This window comes from Poecilia mexicana, unplaced genomic scaffold (assembly GCF_051168715.1).
Source record: "Poecilia mexicana isolate PSO_F unplaced genomic scaffold, ASM5116871v1 scaffold_22, whole genome shotgun sequence".
In the NCBI taxonomy this organism is placed as follows: Eukaryota; Metazoa; Chordata; class Actinopteri; order Cyprinodontiformes; family Poeciliidae; genus Poecilia; species Poecilia mexicana.
The window spans coordinates 11540768-11553968 of NW_028263391.1; the positions used below are offsets into that span (position 1 = coordinate 11540768).

The 13201-nt window shown below is 38.5% G+C and overlaps 2 protein-coding genes across 3 annotated transcripts; one reads left to right on the forward strand and one right to left on the reverse strand.

Moving 5' to 3' along the window:
- The first annotated feature begins 3432 nt into the window (after positions 1-3432).
- pnn (pinin, desmosome associated protein) lies at positions 3433-9759 on the forward strand. Its single transcript, XM_014995738.2, has 9 exons — positions 3433-3583; positions 4001-4078; positions 5051-5122; positions 5960-6035; positions 6174-6268; positions 6346-6421; positions 6576-6731; positions 6838-6976; positions 8002-9759. The coding sequence occupies exons 1-9, from the start codon at positions 3471-3473 to the stop codon at positions 9192-9194; spliced, it is 1998 nt and encodes a 665-aa protein (XP_014851224.2). The 5' UTR covers positions 3433-3470; the 3' UTR covers positions 9195-9759.
- A 368-nt stretch (positions 9760-10127) lies between these two features.
- On the reverse strand, positions 10128-12944 carry gemin2 (gem (nuclear organelle) associated protein 2). 2 transcript variants are annotated; one of them, XM_014995739.2, is made up of 10 exons: positions 12361-12937; positions 12143-12227; positions 11748-11837; positions 11554-11613; positions 11333-11452; positions 11116-11160; positions 10970-11038; positions 10704-10814; positions 10542-10600; positions 10128-10427 (listed from the first exon to the last, which is right to left on the reverse strand). In XM_014995739.2, exons 1-10 carry the CDS (start codon positions 12480-12482, stop codon positions 10388-10390), a joined length of 801 nt encoding a protein of 266 aa, XP_014851225.2. In that variant the 5' UTR covers positions 12483-12937; the 3' UTR covers positions 10128-10387. The 2 variants fall into 2 exon arrangements, with proteins under 2 accessions (XP_014851225.2, XP_087858895.1); XM_088002769.1 differs by lacking the exon at positions 11748-11837 and having other exon boundaries at positions 12361-12944.
- Between the last annotated feature and the right edge of the window lie 257 nt (positions 12945-13201).

A 13201-nucleotide genomic window follows, 5' to 3' on the forward strand; every position in this document is an offset into this window, starting at 1 on the left:
CCCTGTCTGATGTTTCCCTATTAGAAATAATGATCTATTTAGTCCAGTATGTCCGATTCTAAACCGTGAAATAATTATCTCTTCTCTTCTTATTCTTTCTGTTCTTCTCATTTGACCAATATTCTTTTGAATTTTATATAACCACCTTCCTTTCTTTTCTTCATCCCATAACTTTTGCCACCTCTCTCTTGTTTTTTTTTTAATTGTACCCTTTATTTCTGTTATACTAAAACTAACATTAATATCTATCTTCACCCGGTTAGTACTCTCTTTGGCCATTCTGTCTGCCATTTCATTACCCTTAATCCCGTGATGTGCTGGAACCCAAACAAAATTTACTGTTAGCCCCATCATATTGATTCTGTAAAGTGTTTGTTGTATTTCAATTAATATATCTGGTCTACTATCTGATTTATTATTTTGCAAACTAAATAATGAAGAACTAGAATCTGAACAAATAATTGATTTTAATGGTCTTACCTCTTCCACCCACTGAACTGCTAAAAGTAAAGCAAGCATTTCTCCTGTATACACTGAGACTCCATCACTGATCCTTTTTCCTACTTTAATCTGAAACTGTGGTACAATAAATGCTATCCCTACCTTATTAGCTGTATTTTTTGATGCATCTGTGTAGATTTGTACATAGTTACAATATTCATTTAAGTATTCTTGTATTATATTACTATTCATATTGCTAAATTTATCTTTATTGCTCTTTTCTAAGACGGAAAAATCAACCTCAGTATCATGAATTAACCAAGGTGGAACTGCAGATAATGGAACTGCCTGACATATATCTAACTGATTTAAATTAATTTCATTAACTTTAGAGTTTATTATCCATCCAAAGCTCTTTAATTGTTTCTTTGAATTTTCCCAGCCATGTTTAAGTACCTCTAATGTTGGATGATCCTGACTTTGTCCCTGTAAGTTTGACCAATAATTTAAGGATAATTGATCCCTTCTAAGTTTAAGAGGCATTTCTCCCATTTCAACCTGTAATGCTGCTGTTGAAGATGTTTTAAAAGCACCGGTACATAATCTTAATGCCTGATGTTGAATAATATTTAACTTATGGAGGTTTGAATCTGCTGCTGAATTATAACTTATACATCCATAATCCAAGACTGACCTAATTAACCCAGTATAAATTGCTTTTAATGATTTTCTATCAGCTCCCCACTCAGTTCCAACTAAACATCTCATTATATTTAATACTTTCCTACACTTATCTACTATTTTCTTAATATGCACTCCCCATGTCATTCTTTCATCAAACCACATTCCAAGAAATTTAAATTGTTTAACCCTTTCTAAATCCTGTCCATATAATTTTAATTTAATTTTTCCATCAACTCTTTTCCTTGTAAAAAACATAATTTTAGTTTTCTCTACAGAAAGTTTAAAACCCCATTTATACGACCATTTTTCTACAGCTAAAATTGCTCCCTGAAGTTTTTTAACAATAAATTCTAAATTTCTTCCTCTTTTCCACATTGCTCCATCATCAGCAAAAAGTGAAAATCCCATTCCACCCTCTACTTCTTTAAACATATCATTAACTACCACTGAAAACAATAACGGACTTACTATACTACCCTGTGGTGTCCCATTTTCTATATTCATACTCTCAGAATAGTCCTTCCCTATCCTCACTTGTATTTGTCTTCCTTCTAGAAAATTTTTGATCCATCTAAACATATGACCATTTATACCCATTCTTCTCATTTTAATTAATAACCCTTCCCTCCACATCATATCATATGCTCGCTCAATATCAAAAAATATTGCCACAACACTCTCTTTATTCACTTGAGCCTTTCTAATCTCATGTTCTAAACATAAAATTGGATCCATTGTACTTCTCCCTCTTCTGAAACCACTCTGATAAGATGATATAAGTCCCTTCTTTTCCATATAATATATTAATCTTTCATTTATCAATCTCTCCATTATCTTACATAAGTTGGATGTTAACGCTATTGGCCGATAATTTTCTGGTTTGGATTCATCTTTTCCTGGTTTTCGAATTGGAATAATCACTGCTTCCTTCCAACTTTTTGGTAATTCTCCATCCTCCCATATCCTGTTGTACATTTCTAATAAAATATTTTTAGAAGACTCACTTAAATTACTAACCATAACATAACAAATTTGATCTTTTCCTGGAGCTGATAGCTTACATTTTTTGAGTGCCATATTTAATTCATTTATTGTAAAATACATATTCAATGGATCATTTGTATCTTCCATTTGTTGCAATAAATTCTTGTTCTCCAATATTGTCTTTTGCCTTCCTTTTTTCCCCTCTTCACTAATATTTTCAGAACTATGGATTTTAACAAAAGTATTTACTAACATTTTTGCTTTTTCTATATCAGTAACTGCTGTTATTTCTCCATCATTTAGTATTGGATATCCACTTATTCTCTTAATCCCATTCATCCTTTTAATTATTGCCCAGACCTTAGAAATATCTGTCTCCTTCCCTATTGAATTACAAAAACTCCTCCAATAATCTCTTTTTGCATTTTTAATAATCCTTCTTACATTTGCTTGCAATTTCTTGTATTCATTCAGATTCTGAAAATTATGATTTCTTTTTAATACTTTGAATGCTTTATTTCGTTTTTTTATAACTTTAGTACATTCTGATGTCCACCAGGGCACCAACCTTCTGTCTCTTCTCCCGCCTTCCTTCCTTATAGCCTGATCAGCTGCTTCAAGTATGGCATTACTTATAAAAGAATTTAAATCATCAATACTACTATTCATGTCTACTTTTAACATTTTTATTTCACTACTTTTCCTAAATTTTCCCCAGTCCGCAGACCTAAAAGACCACTTCTTTATCCCTTTTATACAATACCTCTCTATATTTAGCTTTACTTCCATCCTAATAGGATAATGGTCACTTCCTATAGTTGTTTTATTTAAAACTTGCCATAAACAAACCCCTGCTAAACAATTTGAAACTAATGTTAAGTCAACTGCTGACTCTGTGTTATCTCTAAAATTAATTCTAGTCCCACTTCCATCATTTAAACAGACCAAATTTTTAACATCCTGGTTGCTAAGATGGGCTACGTAATTACGTAAGTATACGTAAGACTAGGGTGAATGGGATGAACCATTCTGTTCAAACTCCATGTTTTTATTCCTTATTTACCAAAGATATGAGTTAGCCTTTAATTATTGATTCAGTCGCATATAGAATTTAATAAATAAATCAGCATGGTAAAAAGTTAATCTAAACGTCTTAGTTTAGATTAGAGGTGCTTTGTGAAGCAATTTAAAATGTAAAAACAGCGCCATCTGATGTCACATTCTCCAAGGTTAACAAAATTTGCGGTTTTGTTTAAGCAGCAGGTGGCGACAGAGAGCAAGATCCAGTTTATACAGTTGAAGAAGACACGCTAGCGATACTAAAGACACGCACACGTGATTCGCGCTAACTGGAGAGCAAGATGGCGGTGGCTGTGCGGAGCTTGCAGGACCAGCTCGAAAAAGCCAAAGAAAGCTTGAAAAATGTGGACGATAATATTCGTAAACTGACCGGGCGGGACCCTAATGAATCACGGTAAGCGAATAATAAACACAGTGAACAGTTTTATTCGATAAACGTTTGTTATTGAGGCTATTAACCTTCCTTGAACGTGTGCTAACGTAGTTAGCAGGAGGTGGTCAGCCTGCAGGCACATACCATATCCCCGTTGTTTTGACACGTGCCCATTTAAACTGTTCTGTTAATTATATTTTTAAAGTAAAAAAGCCGTTTACACTGTAAGTTTTTATTGTCTTAAATCTACAAGAGCGGAGTTGTTGGTCGGCGGTTGCCGATCGTCAGAATGTCACCTCCTTTTTTTATATAACGCATATCTGCTCTACTTCTGGTGTAGGGCCGAAGCAGCTTTCAAAACAACGAATATTTCCCTTTAGCTGGTGCTAGTTTGCAGAGTCAATTCCTTGTTGACTATTTTTATTTCTATGTTTACAGACCGGGTCAGCTGCGTCGGCTCAGTGGCCCCATGGTAGGCCTGGGTGGAGGTAGAGGAAGAGGAATCAATCTCCTCAGGTAATAACGGAAGGGAGGGAACGGGTCACCATTTAAAATAATTCAAAGTAGCAGACGGGGTTTTAAATTAAACTTGCCTCATCCATACAGCCCAACTATGAAATGAAAAAAAAGAAAAGTTTAAATAAAAACTAATGAATGAGTACAAATGTACTTCTAGTTTATATGAGTAAACGGAGGATTATTACTCAAAGAGCAATAGATTATGAAAACCTGTAGGTAGGTTTGTTGGCAACAATTACAAACTACTTGTATGTCAAACCAAATTATTTAATCATGTATGTAGGTTTAAAAAAAATGATGTATTAAAACATGAGTAAAATTGTGACCCAAAATCACTTCATTTCTAAGCTGTTCCTTATGTTATTGGTACAAAACATTAACAATCTTTGAATAATTTGTCCTCCAATGATGAGAGTAAATTTAAGTTAATTTTACTTGAAACACTTTATTTAACTCGTAGGTCACCCTGACACCGTAGAAGGATAATTCCGCGATTACAAACATGATAAAGGATAGCACACTGAGACAAAAAGACATTTGGCTAATAAAACCCAGTAGATTTTGAGGGAATGGCAAAGCCAACCCTATTATTAAGTTGATTTTCTTTTTTTTTACAGTTTACCATCTGACTTAAAACATTTAATCCACTCCAGTGGTCAAAACATTAGTGTAAGAAGTATATAACTCATTTAGCACATTGCTCATCCTCTACATGTATTTTGACATTTCTGTTGCTCAGGTTGGCATTAAACAGTGTTTCTGAAGATGAACGTAATCACCCAAACTCTCAAATATTGTTCTAAGTGGGTTGAATCCTAACATTTACACATGGAAGGGTGACCATAAAGAATAAACCTTTAGTGATTTTCTATTGATGAAAAATGTTTGTAGAATAACACAACAGTAGTGGTTATTTACAAACGCATAAGTTCCTGTTTGTTATTCCTAAGACTTTGCGTTGTTTTCCAGACGCAGTCTCTCAGATATGGGAAGCGGTGGGACCCCTGCCAAGCAAAGGGACATCGAAGGAGCTCTGCTGAGGTGAGAACTGCATCGCTTAATGTGTTTCCAGCCGAGCTTATCCCCGCCTGGTCTATAAAAGCATAGAATTTAATTCAAGCTATCTAGAAGTTATCAATCAACATTTTTTATAAATTTGACTCCAAGTTTGTCCATTTGTTTTATGCTTGCATCATCATAGTTTGTTTGCCCATTATTTTCACCTATCCCTCTCATTCGAGCTAGATATTTTACCCCGCCCTTTTTTGCTGGAAATCCTATTTTTATAAACTGACCATTGCGTTCATGGCAAATATTTTTTTATAAATACTCCAAAAGTGAGCCCATAATGAACTGAAACTTTACTGGTGTAAACCTTAGAAGTATCTGAAAAGATGGTAAAAATCTTTTTTTGCTGAGCTATTTATCTAAATAGAGATCAAAAGTTCTCTGAAGCAGTTTGACCCGTCCTCTGTCTAATGGTTATGTTTAGTTTGTAAACAGAAGTATGTGATGTCAAGGTTTGCTTGGAGGTCTATGACCTTTTTGTTCTCAAACTCCTTTTTGTTTTTATTCACATGAATGTAATGTACATTTTTTTTATAAATCCAACCTTTTTAGGAACTTTTTATACACCATCGGTTGTGACTGAACCGACTGATATTAGTTTGCACCAAGTTGCAGGGTTGCTTTTGTAATTAACGGTAGATTTCAACTGCTGAGATGATGATTTTTGCCTTTTTTGCGTCACCCTTTCTTCATGCATTCTATTGTCTTAGACACAACTTCATTTATGGACATGTGCAGCTTTTTGTTGTTTATTTTTGTGTGAATCCTGGCTGCAGATCTGGTTAGCTGCATTTGTTTATTTTTGTGCAGGCTGGCAGGTGATCAGAGGGCCAGGAGAGACGTGCGTCATGACAGTGACGCCGAGGACGATGACGATGTCAAAAAAGTAAAATGCAACATTTGCTGAGCTTTATTATAACTTTACTGGATAAATACCTCTCTACTGTCTTTATTCCTTTGTTGTTGTTGTTTTTTTAAGGCTTATATATTGTTTTGTTTTTTTCTTCTTCTCCCTAATCATTAGCCGGCGTTGCAGTCATCTGTAGTAGCTACCTCCAAGGAGAGAACACGCCGAGACCTCATTCAGGATCAAACCATGGATGAAAAGGGGAAACAGAGGTAAGCCAACAGAAGCATAACATATAGTCAAACATATATACAAAAACGGTAAATTTATCGTTTGATCTAAATATCAGGAATCGGCGTATGTTTGGCCTGCTGATGGGGACACTGCAGAAATTCAAGCAAGAATCGAATGTCTCATCTGAGAAGGTGAGCAACTATTATTATGTTTGTTTTAGATCAAATAAACTTGTCGAGCTGCGAGTCTAGTCTGATAATATGCAGCAGGTATAGAACTGGATGATTCCTGTTGCATTAGTCGTTCCTTTCCTGGTAACTCGATACCAATTGTTTTTCATTGCAGCTAAAGCGACGTTCAGAGATAGAGCAGAAGCTCGAGGTTCAAGCTGAGGCTGAGAGGAAAAGAGTGGAGAATGAAAAGCGAGAACTGTTCGAGGAGAGAAAAGCCAAGCAGACAGAGCTGAGACTGCTGGAACAGAAAGTAGAATTGGCTCAGCTGGTAAGACAATGTGATCACAGTTTTATTGATACAGATGTACCTGTATAAAAACCTTAACATGCCGTAATTACTGCTTTATAACTACGCATCTTGCCTCCAACTACAGCAAGAGGAGTGGAACTGCCACAACAATCACCTGGTGAAATACATTCGCACCAAAACCAAGCCTCATATCTTCTACCGGCCTGGAAAAATGTGCTCCGCAACTCAGAAACTCCTCGAAGAATCCACCAAGAAACTCAATGGTCAGTGTGCGACTTTTTAAATTGTGTTTATGTGGACAGCAGCGTTACAGCTATTGGGACAGTTTGCAGCCTGGCTTAGAGAATTTCAAGAGGGTTTCTTGAAAAAGATCTCTAACGGTGTTACGTCCACCAGGCTCGTTTGATGGGGTAACATTAAAGGAGACCACACAAGGATTTAATGACTTAATGAAAATAGAATGTATTAAATTATATTAAAGAAATAAACCTGAAAAAAAGGAATGCCTGAAATGAGAAACCAAAATAGATTAATGCAGAACCAATAGTTGACCAGAAATAAGCAAATGCAAAACAAACCTAACAAATCTCAACCGTAAGATACAAACCAAACCAAATGGGGGTCTGAGGAGGGAGAGGAAAAAGCCCTCCTGACTGCTGCATTCATGGCAGTTTTAAAGCTGCAGAGCAACAATCAGGGCAACACATATCACCTGCAGAGAGTTGTCTTCAGAACCCTACAAGGAGAAAAGGGCAGAGACCCACTGAAGCCGTAACAAACGGCATGTTGTATAAGAACACAGTCTTAGGTGGCCACTGATGCTGTGTAATAATTAAGATGTGATTAGGGATTAGTTGTTTTCTGTTTATAAAAACAGAATCTCCAACAAAAAAGGGCGGGGTAAAGTATCTGGCTTGAATGAGAGGGATAAGTGGGCTGATTAACACTGATGGGCTGTTAATCAGCCCACTGACTAACAGCCCATCAGTGGGCTGTTAATTCCCACTGATATTCACTGTTTGATTGTTGTCAAATGTGATTTGATTTGATTCTTAAACCTTAGTCATCTTAGATTTTTCCAAAATAAAGTAAAATTTACCGTTTCATGATATTTAAACTTTATTCAGAAGGTGTGGCGGCTTTTATTTTGCCGCGGCGGTACAGGAAACCCTAAGGTTTACAAGTTGTTGCTCTTTTGCTCTGTGGTGGTGATAAATACTAAACAATTCAGAAATCCCAAGTTCGTTCTTTAAATAACGCTGACGTTAAAAATTTCGTCTCTGTGCAGCTGTGTTTGAGGAAAGGCGTGAGGCATTTGCCGAACATTTGAGCAAGATGGAGTCGCGTCCCCGGCGACAGCCGAACCGCGACCAGGATGGCAGCTCAGCCTCAAGGATGGACCGCCCAGTGGAGGGTAAGCCAGCAGGTCAGGTAGAGAAGCGGAGAGGTAAAAGGGGGGAATCCAGGAGGGAGGAAGACGAGGATGAGGATGAGGAGGAGGAAAGGGAGAAGGAGAGTGACAGGAAGGAGGCGGGAGGGGGCGATGGTGAGGAGGGAGAGAAAGAGGGGTTGGTTAAAATAGAAGAGGTGGAGGAGGAAGTGATGGAGGTGAGAGAGGAGGGAAGCAAGGAGGAGCAGGAGAATAGTGAGAAGGCAGCAAGTCCAGAGTCAGAGGAGATGGAGGTAGAGAAGGAAGACAAGGGTAAGGAGGACAAGGTAGAAACAGACAGGAAGCAGGAGTCCACAGAAACCCAAGAAGAAAAGACTCCAGATGTGCAGAGCTGTGAAGCGGCTGTAAGCAGCGTAAAGGTCCCAGACTCCAGCGACGAGCCCCCACAGAGCCTCGCTGCTGGAGAACCAGCAGCACAGTCACCCGGGACGGAGACCGCCTCTCCAAGCCAAGAACCCCAAACGGCCTCCGCTGCCCCCACTCAGGAGCCAACCAGTCCCGCACAGGACAGCATGGCTCCAGAGTCCAGCGTCCAGGACTCCACAGTGGAAAACCAGACAGAGGAGAGAAAATCACAGGAGGACGAGGAGAAGGGCCCACAAAAGCTGCCTGATTCTAAGGAGGTTGATGCCCCTGCAAAGGAGGAAGGGGAGGAACAAGGCAGAGGGAGAAAGAAGGAGAAAGACGCGAAGAAACGTCGCAGTCGTAGCAACAGCTCCTCCTCTTCCTCATCCGGATCCTCCTCCAGTGGTAGTTCTTCCTCATCCTCCGGATCCAGCCGATCCTCGTCATCGTCTTCGTCCTCATCGTCCTCAACGTCCAGCAGCCGCAGCCGAGACGGCGGCAAGCGAAAGAGGAGGCCGTCCGACAGAGGCAGAGACAAGAAGAAGGAGGAGAGAAGTCGACAGAAGTCAGGAGGGAGAGACTCGGCGGAGAGGAGGAAGAGAAGGAGCGAGGAAAAGAAGGGCAGGCCGTCCCGGAGCGATAGGGAGCATAAAGATAGAGGAGACAGGAAGGACAAGAGACGCTGATGTGATCTTCTGTATAACCAGAGCGGTGAATAAATCTTCAGCTGTTTTCTTTGACGTAATAGCGGTTTTTAAACATATTTGTCCTTTTAAAATCACCAGTTTCTTTTCTTGACAGAAATGTTTTAAAAATAGGTGGATTTCTTACAGTCCAGATTATTTGTCAGTAGCCAGTTTAAAATTTGTGGAAAACTGCTTATTTCTGTTCCTCCTTTCCCTCCTGTCGAGTGCTGTTGTCACTGCAAGTCTGGGAACGATTCAAAGAGAAATTGTTCCTTCTGCGTCCTTTTAATTCTAGTCTGATATTCTAGGATTAAGATGGGCTCTGTGGGGCTGAAATGAGCTGAATGTCTTCATGTGGATAAAACCAAGGTTGGGTAGAAACGACCAGTAAGATCCAGTTTGTTCTATAAAGGTAATTTAGACCGGGCTGTTAACTCCCACTGATATTCACTGTTTGACGTCAAATGTGATTTATCCAACTACTTTTATTCCTAAACTTTTTTGTTTTGTTTTTGTTTTTCTACTACAAGATCTGCTTCAAATAAAGCTGAGGTGAAAGCAGGGATATGTTGGTTTGTTTTTATTCTGGGTGTGTTTCTACATTACTTTTGTTGTTTCAGCCTGATTAAAATTCAATTTACACTCTTGTCCCCTGAAAATTTTCACAGTTTACTATACAACCTAAAATTTAAAGCAGTTTGTATTTTTGAAGAGGAGTTAATTTGATAATTGGTTTCAAGAGTTTTTACAAATAAAAGTTCAGAAAGTGTGGTGTACGTTTGTATTTAGTGTCGTCGTGCTTTGAAGCTGTTTTCTCCTAAGTGGAGTTTCCTTGGTGTGAACCTACCAGAGCGGCAGCATTGAAGATGATTCTGTGCTTCCCAGACCTTGTAATTTGTAAATGATCCTGGCTGATAATGTTCACACAAGACATTTTCCTATAAAACATTTATTTGATGCACACAAAAAATATTTTACATAATCTTTCACTGGATGACCTCTTCAGTTGCAAGAATCTGGTCGTGTAAAGACTGAATAATAAAATCAGTCAAGCCCTTTTGGGGTTGCTCTTGGCTTTCCTGTCGATGCTCTGGTGGGATGTCGTGTGAAAATGCTCATCCATTTCCATGTGCGGCCTTGAGAACAAAATATGTCCCAATCTGCTGATATCAGTTTACAGTTCAGCTTCCCGTTCACTCCGGCTGGTCTGCAAGATCAACCTGTTCAAAATATCTGCAGATGGAAAGAAAAGAGCTCATTTTACAATGACAAATTGATTCCATTTGTCATTGCAAAACTGTTTGAAATCACAAACATTTCATTGCAGTAGGTATTTTTTGAAGTCACCTTGCAACAAGACAGATGAGCAGGTTGAGAGCAGGCAAGTCCTCATCCTCCTGACTATTCTGTTAAAACAAGCAATGAGGAGGTTGAAGATTTCAACAAAATTATACACATTAGGAAAAAGAAAAATAGATAAATAAGGCTCTGACTAGCTAGGAGGCCTACCATTGTGCTACGGAGCTGGGCACATCTCCTGGCCAGCTGCCGGATGGAGGAGTGGGCTTCAGGCAGCAGCGGCTTCTCCAAGCAGGCCAGAAGAGCGTACAACCAACGACCCTGTTTAAGAGTTAGGAAGCAGACGCTGGGCTGTAATTCTTGATAATTTTGAAAAGAAATTAGCCAGTCAACCTGGTCAGAACTGGATATCGGTGTAATGTCACATGCCCCCTATTTTCCTGCTTAGGAACATTGGAGTAAATAGCCAAACTCACCAGCTGTGGAACAAATTCTCTCTCTTCAAACCAGCTGATAAGGATGTCCAGCAGCATCAGCACCATGGACTGCAGAGACACAGAGCCTGGAAATGAAACTAAATAAGAGTTAAACTGTCAGAATCTGTGATGAACGCTGAACTTACCTGATTGAATCTGCTGACGATGCTTAGCAGTGGAGGAAACCCCACCTGGATGCAAACACATAATTATGTTTTTGCTTCATCATTAAACGATGAAGCATTTTTTCTGATGTTTGAGGTTATGATTTTTTCTGTTGTGGAACCAAAATAATATTTTTTGCCAAACCTAAATTTTACTAAAACACTCCGAGTCTTAAAGATAATGTAGACGTTTTACAACCTTGCTGTAGTCCAGTGCTGGCTCTTGGTCTGCCTCTGTTAGTCTGGATGATGAAGAACCCAGGTAAGTCTTCTCTCCTAAACAAAACCTCTTCCAGCCCTCTTCATCTGTCAACTTTGGCTGTGAAAAAAAACAAATATTTCAAGGCTTTTAAAGCTGGCTGATCAACAACTCAAACACATGATGATGTCTTAGCCTACAGGTGTTGTAAGACATCTTACCATCTGTACATTGTCATCTAGAGTGTGATTATTCCAGTGTGTCCTGTTCTTAGAGATGCTCTGAACACAAAGTGTGAAACAGAAGAATTATGTGCGAACTTCCATCTTTGACAATAAACAACTGATTTAAATGTATTGATAGCTATTTATGATTAGGAATTATTAACAGTATGCAATGAAGAGTTTCTGCATACCTGCCTGACGTCTGAAAAGTTACTGACTTGGTGTTGCTGCCAACTGAGGCTGGGGCAGAAGCCTACAGGAGCAGCAAGGCACCCTGCTACCTATAACACACCACACAAGTTTTAGGTCTTAAAATACTTTATAGAAGTACTCATACCCTATGAACTTTTCCATCTTTCATCGTGTTTAAAAGCATAATCTTTAACATTGGAATTTTGTTTGATAGACAAAAAAAAGGAGTGCATCAATATGAAGTAAGGTAAGGTAAAACTTGTGGAATACAGTGCAAAGAGAGAGGAATCATATTTGTCTTCATACTTATCTTTGCTACAGGTAATTCTTCCTACTTAGAATGTATTATTAACATAATTAACTTGCATAAATCTGAGCAGTACTGTGGACTCACAGAAGCATTGACTGTTTGCGTCTTTTTCAGTTTCTTTGGGTCGATTTGAGCAACCACCACATCAGGACACAGTGATGCCTCCAGCCTTAAAAACAAGGGAATAAACACTTGAAACAAGGAGAGCAGCAGGTGCGTTGAGTTTGCGGGGAGAGGCCTGAAGTGTAAACAAAGGCCAGGGTAGACTGGATTAAAAGTGAACGGTTCTGAGCTAAACCTACTGCACTTGTCGCAGATATTCTTGGGGGTTCCTTGGCGGTCCACTGAGGTCCACGTCCTCGGTTCCTTCTCCACAGTCCACCGGCAACAGCCTCGGCATTAACTCCTCCACGTCCGACTTCATTTTCTAACAATGACTGACCAAAACAGCAGCTAAGGGCAAAACAGTGACGGTTTAATTCGTATCGTTTCTTTGAATACTAGGCGCCATCTTGTTTGTTGAGACGAGAGATGATGAGGTCGTCATTGTGCGCGAGACGTGTTACCGTGGTAACATGCGCTTTTCTATCGCCTCGAAATTCAGTTTTTCTTTCTTTTTTTGTGATTACTGCATTTATTGTTTAGTTTGCTTTAGTTCCATAAAGTTTTTTTTATCTGTACAAATAGAACAAAGGCTGTATGAATAGAACAAATATTGTTGTTTTGTTTTACATGGCAGAACAAATGTAGGGAAAATTATTAAACTTGAATAAAGTACATTTATTCAAGTTACAGTATAAGCCTGATACTTTTGAAGCAATTCATAATAGTTCCACGGCTGTTTTCATTACTTGTGTTATTCACATATAATCTATCATTTTCATCTCTTAGTCATATCAAATTTCCTGCCTTTAATAAAGACTTATTGACAGTCAAATATTTCATTGAATTTTGAGGATGATTTTTCTAAGAAAACTATTTTTTTCTCAGAATTTATACAATTTCATCTTCAGAGTCCATTAATCTCAGTGACTTGGAATTCAAACATTTTGACTTCTGAGAAGCAATTAAATGTACCATGAGCTTCATAAAGTTCAAAGTCCACAGAATAAAAACAGACATTAGCATTCTAAAAAATGATTA

Excerpts from the sequence above, each read along its gene's own strand:
- pnn (XM_014995738.2), top strand. The coding sequence starts at position 3,471 with ATGGCGGTGGCTGTGCGGAGCTTGCAGGACCAGCTCGAAAAAGCCAAA. Across the intron at positions 6,036-6,173 it reads ACGATGACGATGTCAAAAAA|CCGGCGTTGCAGTCATCTGT; the intron begins GTAAAATGCAAC and ends CCTAATCATTAG. Across the intron at positions 6,977-8,001 it reads ATCCACCAAGAAACTCAATG|CTGTGTTTGAGGAAAGGCGT; the intron begins GTCAGTGTGCGA and ends GTCTCTGTGCAG.
- gemin2 (XM_014995739.2), bottom strand. The coding sequence starts at position 12,482 with ATGAAGTCGGACGTGGAGGAGTTAATGCCGAGGCTGTTGCCGGTGGAC. Across the intron at positions 11,838-12,142 it reads CGCAAACAGTCAATGCTTCT|GTAGCAGGGTGCCTTGCTGC; the intron begins GTGAGTCCACAG and ends GGTGTGTTATAG. Across the intron at positions 11,614-11,747 it reads ACTTTTCAGACGTCAGGCAG|AGCATCTCTAAGAACAGGAC; the intron begins GTATGCAGAAAC and ends CTTTGTGTTCAG.